Source organism: Dipteris shenzhenensis, chromosome 14 (genome assembly GCF_047967505.1).
Source record: "Dipteris shenzhenensis isolate YYH24624 ecotype China chromosome 14, Dip_SZ_1.0, whole genome shotgun sequence".
In the NCBI taxonomy this organism is placed as follows: Eukaryota; Viridiplantae; Streptophyta; class Polypodiopsida; order Gleicheniales; family Dipteridaceae; genus Dipteris; species Dipteris shenzhenensis.
In genome coordinates this window covers 20,227,787-20,247,868 of record NC_141609.1, presented here as the reverse complement: position 1 = coordinate 20,247,868, position 20,082 = coordinate 20,227,787, and the positions used below count along the sequence as shown (strand labels likewise).

The 20,082-nt window shown below is 44.7% G+C and overlaps 1 protein-coding gene across 2 annotated transcripts in view; it reads left to right on the top strand.

Moving 5' to 3' along the window:
- TTN1 (ARM repeat superfamily protein) overlaps positions 1-20,082 on the top strand; it is a 105,556-nt gene that overhangs the window by 12,344 nt on the left and 73,130 nt on the right. For both annotated transcript variants that reach the window (XM_087384775.1, XM_087384774.1), the window contains exons 3-6: positions 9,973-10,075; positions 10,882-11,058; positions 16,646-16,930; positions 17,179-17,295. In XM_087384775.1, coding sequence (XP_087240901.1) covers positions 9,973-10,075; positions 10,882-11,058; positions 16,646-16,930; positions 17,179-17,295 — 682 coding nt within the window. The remainder of the gene's footprint in view (positions 1-9,972; positions 10,076-10,881; positions 11,059-16,645; positions 16,931-17,178; positions 17,296-20,082) is intronic.

The following is a 20,082-nucleotide window of genomic DNA, read 5'->3' as shown; positions in this document are numbered from 1 at the left end:
GAGAGCATGCATAAGTGTGCCAAACACCTGGGTCTGTGATGGGGATAGGTGGCTTCCCCTCGGATAGAAGCCCCCAGCCAATGGTGGGATCCCCCCTCGAAATGAGCTGATCACCTCATCCATTCTCTGGGTGAGGAAGGCCCGTCGCTCCTCCTTCACAAGGTGGAAGTAGGGGTAGAGGTCAAGTTGTAGGACAAGTGTTAGGTGCAGTAGCTGCTGCTTTGGTGGCTCCCACATAGGAACAGATAAGGTGGGATTCACGTGATGCACAAGCTCTTTCAATTATTTCCCTTTCTGTCAAAAGGTTTATCATTCCTCACATTCGGTCATGCAAGACCTTGAAGGCAGCTTGGGATATTTTAGAGAGCATGTTTGCAGCTAGAAATGATGCCCGGGTCTCTTTCCTGAAGAGAGAGATCTCACACACATATGGATGAGGGTGATTCCATGAATGCTCACCTCACTAAGCTTCAGGATTTGAGGGAACAATTGCTGAATATAGACGAGATCATTATTGGTTCAGAGATGATTACAACCACTCTAAATTCTCTTCCTGAGTCGTATCTTGGTTTTCATACCGCGCTGAATTTGTCATTGAGGGGGGGTCCAATTCTCTCTCTTTTCACGAGCTAGTAGGACTCTGGTTGCAGGAAGAGCAAACCAGGAATAACATGGCCACACGGGTTGGCAAGCATGCCATGCTCTCAAAATTCAAGCCCAAAGGGAAAGGGCAGCAAAAACAACAATCAAATCAGCCTACACATCAACATAAAGCTGATTTTGGACAGTCCTCTCACAAGGCTAAAGGTGATGCAGAGAAGCTAAAGAGAAGGGTATATGTCACTACTGCAAGAAGCCAGGTAACTACATTGGTGAATGCAAGAAGAGAATAGCTAAGGAGAAGAAAAAGATTCGGGGATGGCTGTCTCAGATGCATCAGCCCCTAGTGCACATGAAGGAGCGGATGCTACAGCCAACTTTGTGGAAGAAGATTATGCCTTTTTGTCTTGCATTTCAGATTTTTAAGTGGCTGGTCCAGATACTACAGGCACTGTTGAGGATGACTCTTATGCTTTCCTGACTTGCAGCTATGACCCTTCAAAGGATGCATGCACTTTCAGTGTCAATGAGACATTGAACACATGGTATGTTGATAGTGGTGCATCCAGGCACATCACTTCCAGGAAGAGTCTTTTTGCATCTCTGCATGCACCACCCGCTGGAAAGAGGGTGACTTGTGCAAACAATTCTTCTTATTTAGTGTGTGGAGTGGGTGATATTATACTTACCTCCACAGATGGCACAGATTTCAGAATTTCTGATGTTCTTTATGTGCCTGGTATCAAGAAGAATTTACTTTTAGTGTCTTCGCTCAATCGAGGAGGATTTCAGGTTATCTTTGATGATGCTAAGTATGCAATCCGAGACAAAGAAAATAATTATGCTTTGATGTTGTCTGACACTTTGTATCGGGGTCTTTTTCAGCTTGATGTTTATGATAAAAGATCCGATCTTGCACTTGCAATAAACACTCCCATTGCTGCCATGCGGAATGCGGAGTTATGGCATGAGATATGGACACATGAGCTATGGCAGCTTGATGACACTTCAGAAGCATGCTATGGTTGATGCATTGTTTCCTTTGGAGTCACCTCCTCCTCATGCCTGTGAAGGATGCATCCTCGGTAAGATGCATATATTTCCCTTTAACAAGGATGGTGCAGTACGAGCTGTCCGGAAATTACAGCTTATACATAGTGATGTCTGTGGTCCCATGAGGACACTTGCTTTGGGTGGTTATCTGTATTATGTCACATTTATAGATGACTACACAAATTACACTTGAGTCTACGGCTTGAAGAAAAAATCAGATGTGTTTATGCATTTCAAACACTTTGTGGCCAAGGTTGAAAATGAGACAGGACTCAAGTTGCAGACACTTTGCCCTGACAGAGGGGAGGAGTATATGTCTCATAAATTTGAGACATTTTTGAAGGAGAAAGGCATCACACATCAGCTTACAGTGAGGCTTACCCCTTAGCAAAATGGCTAAGCTGAGTGGAAAAATAGAATCATGGAGATGGATAGATGCATGCTCAATAGCAAGAAGTTGCCTCACATATTTTGGCTCGAAGGGCTCATGTGTGCCAATTATGTTTTGAATCGGGCTCCCACAAAGGCTTTGAAGACAATCACTCCCTATGAGGCTTGGCATGGGAGAAATCCTTCAGTGGATCATTTTCGTGTCTTTGGATGTGTTGCATATGCTCACGTGCCTGTGGAGTTTCGACATAAGTTATTAGATAAGGCACTCAAGTGTATCTTTGTTGGGTATAGTGCACAAAGCAAAGGCTATCATCTCTACAATCCTACCACACGCAAGATTTTTTGGAGTAGAGATGTATTTTTTTCAGAGAATTCAGCTCGTACACATGCTAAATTCACTATTCCAGCTTCTTCAGATGATGTTTTTGAGGGGTGTCTTCCTATTGCTTTTGGTTCCCCAGCTGATGCTCATGCTGAAAATCAGCATTTATAGCAGCCTCCATCTGCTCCACATGCCCCAATTTAGCCACATGCTAATTTTGTTCCTCCACAAGCAGTGGATGATGTTGTCAGGCAAGAGATTCAAGAGATACATGCAGCAAAAATAGTTCCGAATTGGTTGCTACAGACTCCTAGGGAGAGTAGACTCGAGGCACCTTTGCCTAGCAGGACTTGTAGTGCAGCAAGGCACGCAGGGGGGGCTCTTTCTGTTGAATCAGCTTATGCATGTACTCTCCTTGATGCAGAAGAACCTTTAACTTTCGAAGAAGCCAAGGATAATGTGCACTGGATGAATGCCATGCATAGTGAATTGCAGTCCATTGAGTAAAATCAGACTTGGGATGTTGTAGATTTACCACTAGACAAACATGCCATTGGTACCAAATGGGTTTTCAAAGTGAAAAGGAAGCCAGATGGGTCTATTGATAGGTATAAGGCACGCCTGGTTGCCAAAGACTATGCTTAAAAGAAGGGCATTGATTATGAGGAGACTTTTGCTCCTACATCCCGGATAACAAGTATCAGATCAGTTATTGCCATGGCTGCAACTTTTGTTTGGAGTGTCCATCAATTGGACATAAAAACAACTTTCCTTAATGGGGACTTGCAGGAAGAGGTTTATGTCAAACAACCTTCTGGCTTTGAACTTTCGGGCAATACACTACAAGTTTGCAAGCTGAATAAAGCTTTATATGGGCTGAAACAAGCCCCACGTGCATGGTATGCCAAGATTGATGCTTTCCTGGCAAGCAAGGGGCTGCAAAATAGTCCCACTGAAAGCACCCTCTACATCAAGAAGGATGGGGGGGATATTTTGGTCATCATTCTTTATGTAGATGACATGCTGCTCACATGGTCAAATGAGGAAATAATTGCAGATTTCTAGGCTGAATTGAAAGCTAGATTTGACATGACAGATTTGGGCATGTTAAATTTCTATTTGGGGATCCAGTTCGTACAAGACAAGCGTTGCATTGTTATGTCTCAATCCAAGTATGTGCAAAAGCTCTTGGATAGATTCAACATGCAAGATTGTAAGCCTACAGCCACTCCCATGGAGCCAGGGCTGAAGCTCACTATGTATGATGCAGGTGAATCAGTGGATGCCACACTTTACAGCTAGGTATTTTTGCAATACGCGGCTTGATATTTAGCATGCAGTATCTCGGGTGAGCAAGTATATGCACAGCCCAAAGACAACACATTGGCAGGCTATAAAACGCATCTTCCATTACTTGCAAGGCACAAAGTCTTATGGCTTGATGTTTCCCAGGGGGGATGACTTGTAGATGCATGCTTACAGTGACTCAGATTGGGCTTGAGACTATGACACTAGGCAGTCCACAAGTGGTAATTGTTTCTTTTTGGGCAAAGCTCGCATTTCTTGGCTGAGCAAGAAACAATCTACTGTGGCTACTTCCTCATGTGAAGTTGAGTACAGGGCAACTTTCACAGCGACAGTGGAATGTGTTTGGCTGTGTCGTTTGTTTGCTGATCTTCATCTCTCATTGGAGGGTCCTTCTCCGATTTTCACTGATAGTCAGAGTGCTGTAGCAGTGGCAAAGAATCCTGTGTTTCATGCTCGCACGAAGCATATTGAGGTTCATTATCATTATGTCAGAGAGAAGTTGCATGCAGGGGAGATCAGTATGATCTATGTGTTAACACATGACAATGTTGCAGACATCTTCATCAAAGCACTTCCACGTGAGAAGTTTGAGGCATTTCACAGTGCCCTAAACTTATCTCCTTTTGGTGATTGATCATTATCTTGTACATCAATACATTGGCACTGCAAGGGGGTGTTAGAAGTATTGCCATAACTCTAGGGAGTGACCAATGTAATCCATAAGTGAGTTAGGGGCACTTTTCCCTCACTAGAGGTTTTTCCCCCTAACTACGGTTAGTAGGTTAGTGTGTATTTTCCTTATCTTATCTATTGCACTCTACGTTTGCTCCTGCTTGCTTTTCTTGCATCCTGCTTGCTCCATTCTTACATCCAGAGCCAGTCTCGGTAGTCTCCAATAAGATAAGTCCTAGACTCTTTGGATGAAAGTCACTATTTGAAAGATGGCATCAATCTGTAGTGGTGTCATGGCGAACTGTGCCTGTACTATCTCATGCGGGACCGAGGGCTTGCTCCGAATCATCCTAGATCCCATGGTCACCTGTAGCTGCTTAAATATCTTCCACGTCGCTATCGGTAGATCACATCCTCAGAAGGGTGCTGCATACATGGCAGTCGGTCACACTAGCGTACCGAAAAGCCAACACTTCATCGGTGGATCCTGAAAGTGTGGCTGAAAGCACTGTCTCTCCAATCGGGCCAGAGCACCCCATCCCCGTGTGAGTCGTGCCTGGGCTGCATGTGTCAAAGTGAAAAGGGGTCCTGTGAAGATTGCTCCCAAATACGTGTAGGACTGCACTATCTCCACTGGCTCGGCTCGATAAGTGAAACCGAGTCGTTGGAGTACTACATGTGAGGTGTTGAAGACCATAACCTTGGTCTTCCCAAGGTTGACTGTCAGGTCTCTCTCTCTACAGAACACCTCTAGGGCCTCCAATTGTCTGTGCAGCCCCTCTGCTGAGGATGAGATAAGGACTATGTCATCAGCGTATAGCAATATCTGTATCATGAGATCGGCTAATAGTGATCCTTTGCCTTCTAGGTGGTCTATGAAAGAGGTGATCTCATCAATGTACAGTCTCCGAAGAGAGTCGGTGAGAGGGGGCAACCTTGCTTCACTCCGAACGTACTCTTGACCCAATCTGATAGGCTACCTGGGGCACGAACTCTGCCTCTGACTGACTTATATAGGCTCATCACCCCCCATATCAGTGTCTGTAGCTCCTGTAACCTCTTGATCATGTGGGATCGTGGCACAGTGTCAAAGGCCTTCCGAAAGTCTACGAAGCATGTGTAGACTTTCTGGTGTCTAGACCTCGCCTCCTCAATGATAGCCCTCACAGTGAAGATGTGGTCTAGTGTAGAGTGTTGTCTCCGGAATCCTACCTGTCTTAGTGCCCGTTGCCCTCGAGACTCTGTATGACTGCTAAGTTTCCTCTCTAGAACTAATCCATAAATCTTGGCCAAAGTGTGGCCAATCATAAGGGTCTGATAGCTCCCCATCTCCATAGGGTCCCCAGCTTTGTGTATCGGCACAACAGCGGTGGTACTCCAAGAAGGTGGAAAACCGTGACACACAGCGTGGTTGAACATCTGTGCTAGGATCGGGGCTAGGACCTCTTGTTCATGTGCAAAGTGCTCGGTCCGGAGGCCCTCGTGGTCCTACACTCTTTGATTGTGTAGACGGCGAAGTGCAGCCTGTACATTCTATGTGGTGAACATATGACAAGTGGTGGGCCTAGGCGTGGAGGACATATCCGGCGGTCTCTGCATCTGGGCATCATAGAGGGAGCATGCATACGTGTGCCACACATGTGGGTTAGAGATGGGGATAGGTGGCTTCCCCTCTGATAGAAATCCCCATCCAGTGGTCGGGTCTCCTCCTCGGAATGATCTGGTAATCTCATCCATCCTATGTGTGAGGAAAGCCAGTCTCTTACGACGTGTTAGTTGTCGATAGATCCTCTGTGCCTCAAGTGGCGTCAAATGACTCAAAGCCTGCTGTTGTGTGAAGTGGGCTCTCGCCTCTCTGCACTCGTCATCGAACCAAGGGTTCTGAGGCATCTTCCCATCCTTGATCCGTCCGGATTGGGTCATGGGAAAAGATCTGATAGCAGCGTCTTGTACCACTGAGACAAGGGTGTCAGAGGCGCTGGTGAGGTCTATGTCATCTCCAAGTAGAGCCGGGAGCTCCCCGGCTAGATGGCTCATTTACACTGGGTCAAGAGCATGGTCAAAGTGGATGTGAGCGCGTGGGGGTGTGGGGGGAGCTCTTCCTGAGGTTGGCATGGTGGGGGAGATATAGAAGGCCAAGTATGAGTGGTCAATTTCGAGGGGGGGGGGGTATGGCGAAGTCGTGTATCTGGGAGACAAAGTTTAGTGGGCCTAGTAGATAGTCCATTGTACTAGATCCGCCACCATGTGGGAAGCAAGTGAGTCTCCAAGAAGATGGCCATCTGTGAAGGCCATTAAGGATGATCAAGTCGTGGATTGCCTCAAGTTCAAGCAAATGTCCTCCATATCCTGTGACTTGTGGGGCATCTGCAGAATGCCTTACTATCCCAAGCTTAGCTGCATCTAGTTCTGGGACTATATGTGGGTCTCTGTCGAGAAGTTAAGTAGGCCCACATGTCTATTTCCTGTCCGTGCATTGAAGCCCCCCAGCAGGAGGGTGTCTCCCTGTTTGGAAAACTCCGTGATGTCATCATGGATCGTCTCATATGGGCTGTGCCCATCTGTAGTGACCTCTTGTGCAAAGGATGACGTGTCTGGAGGAAAGTAGCACATTGCAATGAAGATAGGCCGAGCATCTGGGATCTAAACTCGTATCCACATGTGTCGTGCATGCTCCTCTCTCCGAACCATAGATATGAGTGGTCTTAATTGTGATTTGAAAAGGACAGCCACTCCACCGGAGCCTCGGAATCCGCTATCTCTTCTCAACTCTCTTCCGTGAGCTGATTCCCATGTGTATGCAGTCATTGTGAGCAGCCCTCGCTCCGGACTCTCATTTGTTCCGGTGTAGAAAATTATGTCCGTGTCAGTGTAGGTCTCCAAGAAACCACTTGGATCGGATCAGAAGGTGCCATTACAGTTCCATACAGCCATTTTCAGTCCATTATGTGCACTCATCCCGTGGGCCCGACACTGTCACAATTCACCTTCCTCTTTTTTTGCTCTTTCTGCTCTTTCTGCCCTTTCTCGAATGATCACTCTGCCATCTCTATGTGCTTCCATTTCCCTCTGCCTTTTCCTTTAGTGCTAGCCTTTGTCATGGCTGAGTTCGCCCTTCACCTCCGGAGTGCCGATAGAAACTCAGTACGAAGACTTTGTATAAATGGATGCTCAAGTATGTGTGGGTGTGTGGATTTGTATGTGTGAGAGCGTACTTTTATACTATGGTCTACACCCACTGTTGGGCGCTGATGACGTCAGTGGGGATGTCAAAGTAGCTAGTCCCTGCTATGCGTGATGGAGTTTATGGTTTTCAATCTTATGAGTGACTATTGTGAGATTGAAACTGCACTATGTTGTGTTTTTAGAGGATGAGTTTGGGAATGTTCCTGGATTCATCTAGGTATATGCTTCCATGGATTCATCTAGGTATATGCTTCCATTTCCCTTCCTGTCTTCTTGCCATCACTTTCACCATTCCCTCCCTGCGATGTTCCTGCTGTAGGAGGGTGAGACCATCATCCAAAAAAGTCATGGTGCCTTTTAGAGCAGCCCTCATGCTCATCAGTGTGGATTTGTCCTCCTTGGTCCAGAATCTTAGTATCAGTGGCCTGCTTGGCACATCTGCTTTACCCACCCTCCAGGCTGTCTCGCAAGTTCCGTTGACCCCCGTTTTAGTGAAGAGTGTGTGGGCGTCTGCCATGGGAGTGTCCCCCATTGGCCCTCTAATAAGTACATTCAAAGATTTGCTGTCCCGTCTCTTGTCTCCTCAAGGGCATCTGAGATGATCTCTTTCTTGGGGGCAGATTTATATCTCACATTTTTGCTGTCCGGGGGTGATTTCCAGGCCTGCGGGTATGTTTTCCCGTCTCTCCTTGTTTGCCTCAGTGCTGCATTGGAGCTATTGATTGTTTGGGGTAGCCTCCGTTGCGTTTTCTTGATTTTCTTGATTTTTCTTGATTTTTTGCAGGTCTGGGACAGAAGGGGGAGGTGTTTTGCTGCTGTTAAGGGTTTGCCTAGGACAGATGGATGGCGGGGGGCGGGGGTGGTGCTGATGAAGTTGAGGGTGTGGAGGTGTGGTTGAGGGGACGAGAGGCATTGGAGGGGGTCGCGAAGCAGGCGGGGGCTGGCAAAGGTGTCGCGAAACAGGCAGGGGCTTGCTAGGTGCTGGCCGTGGTGTTGCGAAGTAGGCGGTGGCCTGGTGGAGGCTGCTAGAGTGGTTGAGGGTGGCTGGTACCAGGTGGTTGGGGGTGGCATAGGTGGTGTGACGGAAAAGGTGACAGACGGATGGAATGTGACGGAGGAGCAGTGTGACGGATAGAGTAGAGCGTGTGCTGGACGGAGGAGCAGAGCTTGACGGAACGGAATGGGACGGGACTAGGACCAGAGAACGGGATGGAGTTGGAGCAGCGAACGGGACGAGGAACAAAGAGCGGAACGGGGTAGGACTAGGAGAAGGGAACGGGACGGGACCAGGAGCAGCGAACAGGACGAAGAGCAGTGATGGGCGAGGATCAGACGGAAGGATGAGCACGAATGGAAGGGTCAGCGAAAGACAGAAGGAGCATAGTGTGACGGACAGAAGGAGTAGGGTGTGACGGATGGAGGGATCAGCGACGGACGGTGAAGTACGGGGAAGGAGTAGAGAACGGAACAAAAGGATCAGTGACACAAAGATCAGTGTGACGGTGTGACGGACAGAAGCAGCTTGCATGGCTGGTTGGTTCATAAGGACCATTAGGCTGATGTCATTGCTGTTGTACCTTTCCCTGAGATGCATGTTTGCTCTAAGTGTATGTTCTTCATTTTCTCTCTCTTATGTTGGGGCAGATTTTACAGATGAGGTTGAGGGAGGGGGAGATTAAGGTAAGGAGTGGATGGGGGTGAAGCAAGCAGGAGAGCTCTGTAGATTAGATAAGAGAGGTCATCAACAAAATGTACCCACACAAGAGGGAAATAGAACCCATATAGTCCCCCTATTACCTCCTTTTAAGCGCTCTCACTCCGTTGTAGCCCCTACAGTTACCCTTAACTAGGCCTCTTTAAAAAAGAACACTAGGCCTCTTTTCCCCCCCTTTATTACGCTGCTTCTTTCCAGGGGTGCCTGTCCTATGCGTTTGCTTTGTAGAGGGCTGATAATGCGATGATTTAATAACGTATGGCCGGCTAGGCCCCTTTCAGAGTGCTGGAAGGACCTCTATTTGGCTGATCTAACCTCACTGACCATTAGTCAGTTGCTAGCTGACCAGATTTGGTGCAGTTGAGCTGGCTGATGTTGTTTGGTCCCTTAACGGCTGGTTATGTGGTGGTCTTGGGTGGTTCTGCTGGCTGCGTTTCTATGCTGCCTGTCCATTGTGCTTCAATCTAAGCCTATTGTCCAAGTAACTCGAGGCTTACATGTGGGCCTGGGCCCTGCATATGCACACTGGACTCGTTTTTTCCCCCATCATGCAGCACAGTGGATCTCTGCCTTTTCTTTCATAATGTCCATTTTTAAATTCGTGCAACATATGATTTCTTAGTGACTTTTAACTGTTATTTGTTGCAAATATCTTCAACCAATATCATTATAGGGTCTAACTGGCGTTGGTGTGGTAATCATTAGCAATTCTGGTTTGTTGCAGCTTCATGACATGGACCCAGGGGGCTATTTCAGCTTCCCTGAACAATCCAGCGGGAGACTTTTTGCTACCTGGTGTGATCGGAGCCATGGCCGCTATCTTCAAGGTTGTGACCTTGATTGTTTGTTTGTTGATCAGTATCTTTACTACAATGCATAACCTTTATTGTGAAATTGGTTGACATTATTCCTCATAAGTTAAACTTAGAATGTAGTAAACCACGTTGCTATCCCCTTTCAGCAACCACCATTCTTTGGAGCTAGCAATGAATTTAACTTGGATATGTGCAGGAAGTAATAAATTGTTGTTTGCCCACTTTATTGAATAAATTTTATAATCAAGGGAAACAAAGGTTCAGTGACAGACCAGCTGATTACAATGGCAACAAACCCCAACCAGGGCTCAAAATAGTAATGAAAACCAAACATTTGCAGATGATTAAGAGAATGTAAAACCTGCAGCCAGATCATGAGAATAACATCTAACAATAACATCATATAGTCCACAAAGTCTCTTCTCAAACCAGGCATCCACAAAATGAAAACTTCTCCATCTTACAACCATCAGGCAAACTGTCCGTTTATAGTCACTGTTCAAGAAGACGTGCGCATTTGAATGGCCATTTTTTAATTGCTCCAATGCATGGTGTTAGATGTCACCAAACATATGAGGTATTAATAAAGTTAAACATGTTGCAACTGCATTTTTGAGATACGTGTCTGGACCTACCTGGGAGGTCTTATATAATACTTCAGGGGTACCTTTGTAATATTCTCTTTGTATCTAACATCGTCCTTGTTATATTGAGCAGTTGTGGTTCTGGTACTCCCTATCCAATTTCTGTTTCTAAACTAGCGTTATTCTAATATACCTGTGGATCTCATTAATGCATTTCCTTCCTTCTTATTTTAGGTTGGAGGTAATGACATCCTGCTTCAGATTACACCAACAGCATGGCAGGAAGCATGCACACTTTCAAAGTCTTCCAGAGCTACTTACAGCTTGCTGCTAAGAAAGTTGTTGGTTAAGCTTATCCAACGTATTGGACTTGTCTATCTGCGTCGGAGAACTACATCTTGGCACTACAGGGTAATGCTGCTGCTTTTTCACGTCAGAGGCTCTACTTTACCCTAGTGTTCAGGTTCGCTGCTTTTTCTTGTTGAAAGGCTGCTGCTTCTCTAAAATTTTGTCTTTCAGGTTCTATGAATTTATCAACAGATTGCTAATAGCTATCAAACAAGGCTTGCAAAATTATGTTTGTGTTCTATTATTGGAAAGTGAAATTCGTCTGCAGAAGTGAAGCATGCCCTTTTTGGTCCATCTGGTCTCTATAGAAACACAAAGAGATTGCAGAAAGATGATGATGGTATGAAGCATAAATAGCAATTGGCAGAGGAATTATATGTCCTTCAAATGCCTTTATAGGATTAAGATATTAGCCATTCCCAGAAGTACAACTGTTAAATTCAGCATGCGTATAATTCAATTTATTCCCAAATGGCAAGCAGTTGTATATGTTCCAGACATGTGAGCTGATGAGGAGGTGCACCGTATAAAAGTCTTAGCTTAGTTCTTTGTGATTTGTCTCCCTCATTCTGTCCTCGGTTGTTTTCCAGAGGTTATGTGCTTTTAATTGGTTATGTCCTTGTTTTCCAGACTTATACTTTTTTACTTGGTTGAAGTGCAAATTCTTATAGGTCTTTGTATGCTTATGCAAATGCATGTGCACAGACCTATTCAAGAATTTCTTGCTCATAGCAGTCCTGAGCATGCATTATTCAATCCAAGTACAATAGACTTGATCTGTTTGATATGTGTTATTCTTACTCCCGAAATGTAGATTAGGCAAAAAAGAAATGTTTAAAGCCTGTTCTTATGTGTGTGTGTGTGTCCACTTTGGTTACAGCTGTCCTTTGTGACATGCATAGTGACAGATTGCCTGATAAAAGGCTTCTTCATATAAATAATAGTTATTTACAGCATGAGATATGGTGCATGCTACTCTTGATGCATTATGGACACATTGCCACATGGATGCTGATTATGCATGGACTGCTTTTGTTACCCGCATAGTGTTATATGCATAGTTGATGAGTAGACTCTTTCAAGTTGAGTTTGGCAAGGCTGTCCACTCAGTGCTTTCTTCTATGTATTGTTACCTATCCTGGATCATTTAGTTGCTTCAGGTGCATTGCATGGATTGGAGATTCATGGAGGAAGACGCCTTTTGGGCAGGCATATGCTGATGATTCTTTCTTTACTCCCTGAAATACTCAGGGATATTTTAAGTGTCTTATGAATGCACTTTCATTGAATGGGTTGGCTGCTGGTTTACAAGAAATCTAAGCTTCTTCACTACATTTGAAGGATTGGCATTGTATTATTTGTTGGCCTGGGGAAAGTGTTTTGCCTATGAAGTTGGTGCATCATCTTTGTTATCCGCTAGGGTGGACAATTTCTCGATGTCAACATATGGATTGGGTACTAGAAAAATTGAAGAAAACATATTAACTGTCTTACGAATGCACTTTCATTGAATGGGTTGGCCGTTGGTTTACAAGTCCATTTAAAAAAATCTAAGCTTCTTCACTACATTTGAAGGATTGGCATTGTATTATTTGGCCTGGGGAAATTGTTTTGCCTATGAAGTTGGTGCATCATCTTTGTTATCCGCTAGGGTGGACAGTTTCTTGATGTCAACATATGGATTTGGTATTAGAAAAATTGAAGAAAAGATTGGAATATTGGAAGCTAGCTACATGGCCCTGTTACAATAGAGACACCCCACGCAATTGCTATCTTCAGGCGTTGACCACATGTCGACAGGCGTTGACCACATGTTGACCATGTGTCAACACAGGTAGCCACACGACATGAGGGGTTGACCACATGTCAATCATGCGTGACACATGTCAACCACAGGTTCATCCAGGAGTACCATATCCGAGTCGACCATGCGTCGACACATGTCAACCACAGGTCCACACATTTCAACCACATGTCGACATATGTCAACCAGGAATACTATGCCCAAGGCGATCTCATCGAGAGCTGCGCACATGGAGAGTGAGCTTAGCACATGGAGCAGTCGAGTATTTACAGTTGCACATGGTGACGACGTGTACAGTGGTTCAGTGGTTCAATGGTGCGGTGATCCAGCTCACTTGCACATGGAGTATTTACACCACCCTGACTAGAAGAGGCTGGCGAGTCAGGGAGTCAGGAAGTCATCGGAGCCATCAAGAGAGCCAGCGGCGCAACGGCTATTCTCAACAACTAAGGAGATAGGAGGATGACCAATCGAGAGAAAGGGGAGAGATTCTTAGCGAAGAGGGGACCCTCCAAGGCAGGGGGGATGAGGATGAAGGAGAAGGTGGAGAGGGGAGGGGAGATTCAGCATTGAGCATTCGACGTTCGGCATTGGAGTGAGAGAAGGAGAGTGTGAGGAGAGATAGAGGCTGGAGCTATGAGCTGGCCAAGGGGAGAGTGTGGAGATACCTATATGTACCCCTTTGTCCACTATGGGGATAGACCTGTGTGTTCTTGTGACTTGTGACTTGTGACTTGTAGGTGCTGGTCCAATGATATGTACTTTGGCCAACTTGGTCATTTTCTTATTTTTCTTGTCTCTTTCCGATATGGGGATTGTTCACTAGTGTATGACGATGTTTCTTCATATGCTCATGTTGCGGAGTTCTCATGTGACTACCATTTAGCATAGTGCACTCGTACAGTGCACTCGTACACCGTTGTTCACTGCAGTACAGCCTACGACACCCGCACACCACTACACGGTGCACTTTGTGCGATCCACTGCATTAGAGCATTGCAACACTCATGCTTCTCACACTAGCGTCCTTTGTCCACCGGTAACACCTTCGGAAGGATAGGAACCCCTCCCCTCAGATAGGCCCTTGCATGTTCGATTGCACATAGTTCAGTCGATCCCGGTTTCCTACATACATTTCTATCTGCCTTTGATGATGTTTTCAAAGCAAGACATTTCAGTTTTTACGCCTTCTATCATGGAACTTTTTTGGCAATCCCATCATCGACGTAAATCCCGTAGGCTCCTTTCTGTGGATCACCTTTTCTCTCCAAAGATGCATGGGGGATTGAATATTCTAAATATTCATTCGCATCTGTTAGCTTATAAGGGGAAAATGATGCTTCATTTTATGCAAGGTGATCAGCCTTGGATTTTTATGATGCGGTGTTTGCTTTCCCATTTAGCTTCTCCAACTTTTGGTCATTGGCGGCTTACTCATTGGGACTTTCTCTTAAGGCAATGCCCTTCACGTGCTCCCAAAATGCCATTGCAGGCTGAACTGTCACCGCCTTCGAGCAAGAATTCTAATGCCCCCTCTCTGATGAAGCCTAAGGGCGTAAAACAGTTTTTTGCTGTCCAGGAGAAAGGGAAAGCACCGATTGCTTCGAATGGTGATGTTCCTCTTTCTATCCCTTTGGCCTCTCATCCTTAAGCGAAGGAAAAAAATTTGAATGATGCCTGGCAAACCCCAAGAAAAGTCATCTCACCTAGGAGACCTTTGCCCTCCCGGACTTGGAATGGTGCCTCCTCTCACGGCAAAACACTAGCTGAAAACTGTGGCATTGGTCTTCGGGCAAGAGCGCAGCAGATCCCCCCCTCTTTTCTCAGGCAGCGGCTGCCTCGTCACAGCCCCAGTCTTCAGCCCATCTTCAAGACACTTCTTCTTCACAGAAGGCATCTTTAGGAGACTCATCTCAACATCCAAGCCCAAAGCCTCACCTTGGGCAACCTTTGCCGAGGGACCTCTGGAGGATTGGACCTTGGAACTACTTGGGGATACTCGATGAGTACCCTCTCGCCTTGGAGATGATTTTGCAGCCCCATAAAGGAGGCTCGATTGGAAAGGTAGGCTCTCTACTCATCCTTTCTGGGGGTTCAACTTTGCCTCCACGAGGAAAGAAAAGTGGACCCCCTCTTTGTTCTATCATATGATGGAGGACGAGATTTATTGCATGATGGAGGAGTGGATGGGCCCCTAGAAAGTTGATATTTGGCTCAACCATGGTAACTCTGCTACTTTCCAGCTAGGTTTCTCCACCGAGAGACCAGGCACAAGTTATGCCATGGGTGTTTTTCGCCTGGGACTTGAGATACGTTATTCATAGGTCACAAGTTGGTCTTTACATAAGTGCGCAGCCAAGTTGGGGGTTGAGGTATTGTTCATGATGCAAGGGGCCCTCAAGATTGGTGTGGAATCTATTTTGCCTTTGGTACGGAGAGGCACAGATGTGGATTACTCCCCTTCCAAGCCCCCCTTGAAGGCTCAAAGACCAGACGCAGTGGCACAGGCTCCTAGTCACAAGAGAGCTCTATTTTCTCAAGCCTCTTCTCCATGAGCTGGACACTAGTGAGTTGGAATGTGCATGGGCTCCATGACCGTGCACGGCAGCAGCCACAATACTTGATACTCCGCCAAGAGCTTCAGAGGGTAGTGGTTGAAAGATCGGTGGACTTTCGCGTGTGTGTGGGGGTCGGGTCGTGCTCCAGATCTAGGAAATTCACTCCATATGTAGAGCATTCATTGGAGCCGGGTGCTTGTTCCCCCTTTTGCCCATCTTTAGCACAGAAAGGTGTATTTCCCGCATTGTTTTGGGTGTTTCTACAGTGAAGGATGGGTTGGATGATTGGGGGTGCACTCCTTTTCCTTAGGCCAAGAGACAATACTGTTTGGGTTTGCACCACCAGTCTATTTGAGTACTCTAGTTACTATGCTGCAGCCTTGACAAGTCTCTGCTTGGTTGAAGGTTTGCCTTTGACGCATTTGGGATAGTAAGCTTTCTCGGGTGGGATCTTTAATGGCTGGCCGGTGTATGTCCGACTTGTTTGCATCCGAGGGAAACTATGCTACATCTTTTCTGAACATATCCTACCGCTCATGACTTTCTTTTCAAGCCAAGGACGGATCTTCATGCTCGTTCTCTTGGGATTACTTTTGGTAGACAGTTCTGGTTGTTTGGTCGATATGATACTTCTTTTCATGGTGTCATCTTTGGGCTCTATGGTCATTATACCCTGCCCCCACCATTTGATTGTACTAGCATTCCTTGGTGGATGTTTACCATTTCTTTCATTCATCCTTGCATCGGTTTCTCCAAGGGCGCATTCTCTTGGAGACCTTTCTTCTAGTGCGATTCATTCTAGGGTGCTGCGAATTGTCTTTTCCTGCTGCGATTTTGGTTTCCAAGTAGTTCTGGCCCCTTTCCTAAGGTTTGACTTCACTAGAGAGCTGTGTTTTGATTGTGGGAGCTGAGTTAAGGTTCAGTAAAAGATTCAGCACACGCACACACACACGAAGAAAAACATCTTGCACAAGAAAAGCAAAATCTTGCATTTGAGATTGGCAAGATTTTCGCAATGCTGTTGCTCATACTCTTTTCCTTGTGTCGGCATTCATAGGTTATTCTAGTGGACTTGTAGTAGGACTTACTGGTGATAACAATAGCATCATCTGATTGCCATTTTTAAAACTTAAGTTAGTATGCTTTTGGGAAGTCCAATTTTAAAATTTCTACTTGCATTGGTTTTCTTCTCGCTAAGTTTGCCTCTTAGGTATTTATTTGTCATGTTGATAAGAGTGGTTGTATAGATTTACATGTTGACCAGTGCTTTGGTATCTGAATGCCACAGGAAGCTGACAGTGTTATAGGGAAAAACCTTTCATCCATACCTTATGATCATTCAAATATTCAGTTTGAAGACAGACAGATGAAACAAACATCTGGGAGTGTGGAACTTGCCTCAAATGTCAAGGACTCAAATGATCAGTTTCATGATGTAGGCCATGCAGAGGAACAAGGAGTAGTAGGAGATGAAGGAGGAGTAAGGGAAGGAGGAGGTGGAGGAGAAGATTTTGACGTGCCTGATATAGTAGAGGACATCATTGAGCAATTGTTAGCCAGCCTAAGAGATAAGGTATAATACCATTCCCCTTCTAATATATCACAGGCTTGACTTATCAATTAAAAGGTTCTTAAAGAGCTAACCCCCTCAAAATATCCCACTTTTATTCACTCTCAAGAAGTCCTTTAAAGTTACAGGGTAAAGGGGGATTAATTAAGTATATCCAAAAAGGAAAAGCAAAAAGTATGTGTGTGTGTGCGCAAGCGGGCATCAACGCTTTAGAAGTAACTGTGGCTGGCTCTTTTCTTTTTTGGTTCTAGGACACTGTTGTACGATGGTCTGCAGCGAAGGGAATTGGAAGGATTACGGGCCGACTGACTTCAAGCTTAGCGGATGATGTGGTGGCTTCAGTATTAGAACTTTTCAGCCCAACGGAAGTAAGTTGGTTCTCAATTTCTAAAACTTGTCACCCATAAGAGCTGCCACTGCATCTTCGATGGCAAAATCAATTCCTTGGAGGGAGGTGCTCTGGATCCTGTACAAATAGATCAGAGGCATTAAACTGTTTTGGTATGAACAGTTTTTATGACAATGTGTACTGCAGACTTCTATCTTTTTTTTTGTTAGTTTATTGAAGGTACAATAGGTAAGAATGCCTTAGTCGATTGTTGGAAAAACAAGATGAAGCTATGACATATTTGAAAGACTATTGTAGTGTCAAAGTCGGGCTTATGCCGAAGGTGATTTCCAGTGTATTATTTAATTAACACTTAGAAATTAAATAGGGTTGAAACTGAAATTGAGTTTAAACTGCAAAATTAGTAACATATATTACACAAGAAGTAGGGTCTAGAGAAACCGAATCAGGAAATAAGTGACTCGGCATGGGTTTGAACGAGGACCAGCTCCTACTAGCAATATATCCTGGTATATTACTTTATTAAATGATACTTGACTCGTAAAAACTATGATATCTACAGAGTTTGCACGGAACCCAAATCCAAAATTCGTACCACATATTACAGCTGTGCTAAATAACGATATACTCTCCTTGACTAGGACTGCAAACAACAATAGATTTCCTAGGTTCCATTTGCAAAACTGTGGTCAAGTCCAAGATACAAGTTCTCCATAGAATATTGTCTCTAGAGTCAAAATCAGCAATTACCGTGAGCTGGGATCAAAATTTTCATGTAACTAGTATCAATCTACGATGTAGGGCTTTGCCACAGGCATTTCACTCTCAGTGGCAATAAATTCCAATATACCAAACATCACTGTTGAGCTAAGCATCCCATCTGATGTGCCAAAAGCATGCTAGAACAACTAGAATAACTCCAAATCCAAAGTGCAGGTAGATCACATCCTATTTGCACTAGGATCAATAGCACCCTGGGGCACCGAATTTGCAGTTTGTAGTCACTACAAAACCCTTGTGGGTTTGTGTAGAACCCAACAAATTGTGAGACCTATGCACATATAAGGTGCAGATGTAGGGTCTGGACTGGAACTAGGAGTTTTGTGCTACATTCCACAAGCTTGACTTAACATATATCTAACACCTCCCATAAATCAAGCATCTGGATATCCAACTAGTGCACTAGCTTCCATCTAACCACCTAACAATGTATCTGTCTGACTGATTGAGTAAATACAGCCTTAGAAGAGTTGTAGCATTGGTTTTTTCTCTGTGATAACTAAATTTACTTGTCTCTTGCTGGTCTTAAAATCTTCCATCTTCTTTCTCCAATTGCAAACAAAGTGTCCGAGCTTTCCGCAAGAGAAACACTCCCTCTTGTTCATGTCGACTTGAGCTGGGACATCTCCATTCCGCGAGCTAGAACTTGACTTAAATTGGCCTTTCTTCTTATATTGTTTCCCTCTGCACAGAAGCTCTTGGGTTGCTGAATCCTGCACTGACACATGCTTCTTTTGTCAAGTTTTCTCTTGAAGTAGAATGCTTTGTGAGTACTTTGAACTACATCTCTTTTGTGACTGTGCTTAGCAGTACATTTAGATGTTCATACGACTCAGGTAGACTGTTTAAAAGGGTTATATACATTTCAACTCCGTTATATACATGGAAGCGAGTTGATTGATTATATTGCAACTCCTTTTCTCATGTTAATCAGTTGCCTTCATTGGTACATGCGATTAGCCACTAACTTGCTCATATAGAGTCACCAATAAATCCCAGGTTTCTTTTGCAGATTGAGCATTGCTTACATGCAAAAGATGCTTAATTTCAAGTTGATAGAAGATGTCTACTTTGGCTTTTGTATGATGTCTGCTTTGGCTTTTGTATCTTTCTATACTCATGCCTCTATTTCTCCTCCTTTGCTGGCTTTGCATCATCTCCCGTCACGATTCACCACAAATCCTTTGCTTGCAGGGTTGCAATACACAGCGCTGGATCATCCTTTCTGGCAATCAGATGCTTTGAAATGCCTCAAGGGGTTCTTTGGTGTTGATCTGCATCTATTCGATATTGGACATCTCGATTTGTCAAAGCTTCCTATTTGGAACTGTCTATTCTTTGCAAAGAAGCTTCAATCTCTCTTTTCTCCATCGCACGAGACCAGTCTTCATCCACCATTGTCAAACATTCTTATCAATGCATTCTTTCAAGAGCCTCCCTTGCATTGTGTCAGGAGCAGGAATGTGCATCACTTTGATACCATGTTGATTTATCAACGTTCAAATGTAGAAAAGCAAGAAAAACTCATGAGATAGAGAAACGAGGAGGGAGACTCTCAGGAAGATTGCAATTGTGTATTCTCTTGCTTGATGGTTTACATTTATTAGCACTCAATGAGTGGCTACATTCTGGTACTTGACAGTTGACTCAATGATCTCATTTGCCATCTATTCTAGATGCTAGTAATGTAGCTTTCTAGTTTTTATTTAACTTTCACAAGCTTGACTTAACATATTCTAAAACTTGTGGTATGGGCATCTTGCCATCTTTGTACTTGATTAGCATCAGACATGCTCCATATTATGGGGGAGTTCTCCTTTAGGGGTAGAGATGGATGGCTGGTAAATCTTCCTTACAAGCAATGCTTTTTCCATACGTTACCATACGCATACGTCATACGAGTACGGAAGCATGATTGGAGTATGGTTCAGCCCTGGGGCTGAAACATATGTGACCCTAATTTTACCCCAAAAAAATCAGAAAAATATAGATTGTACGCATTAAATTGACATAGAGGTATTAAACT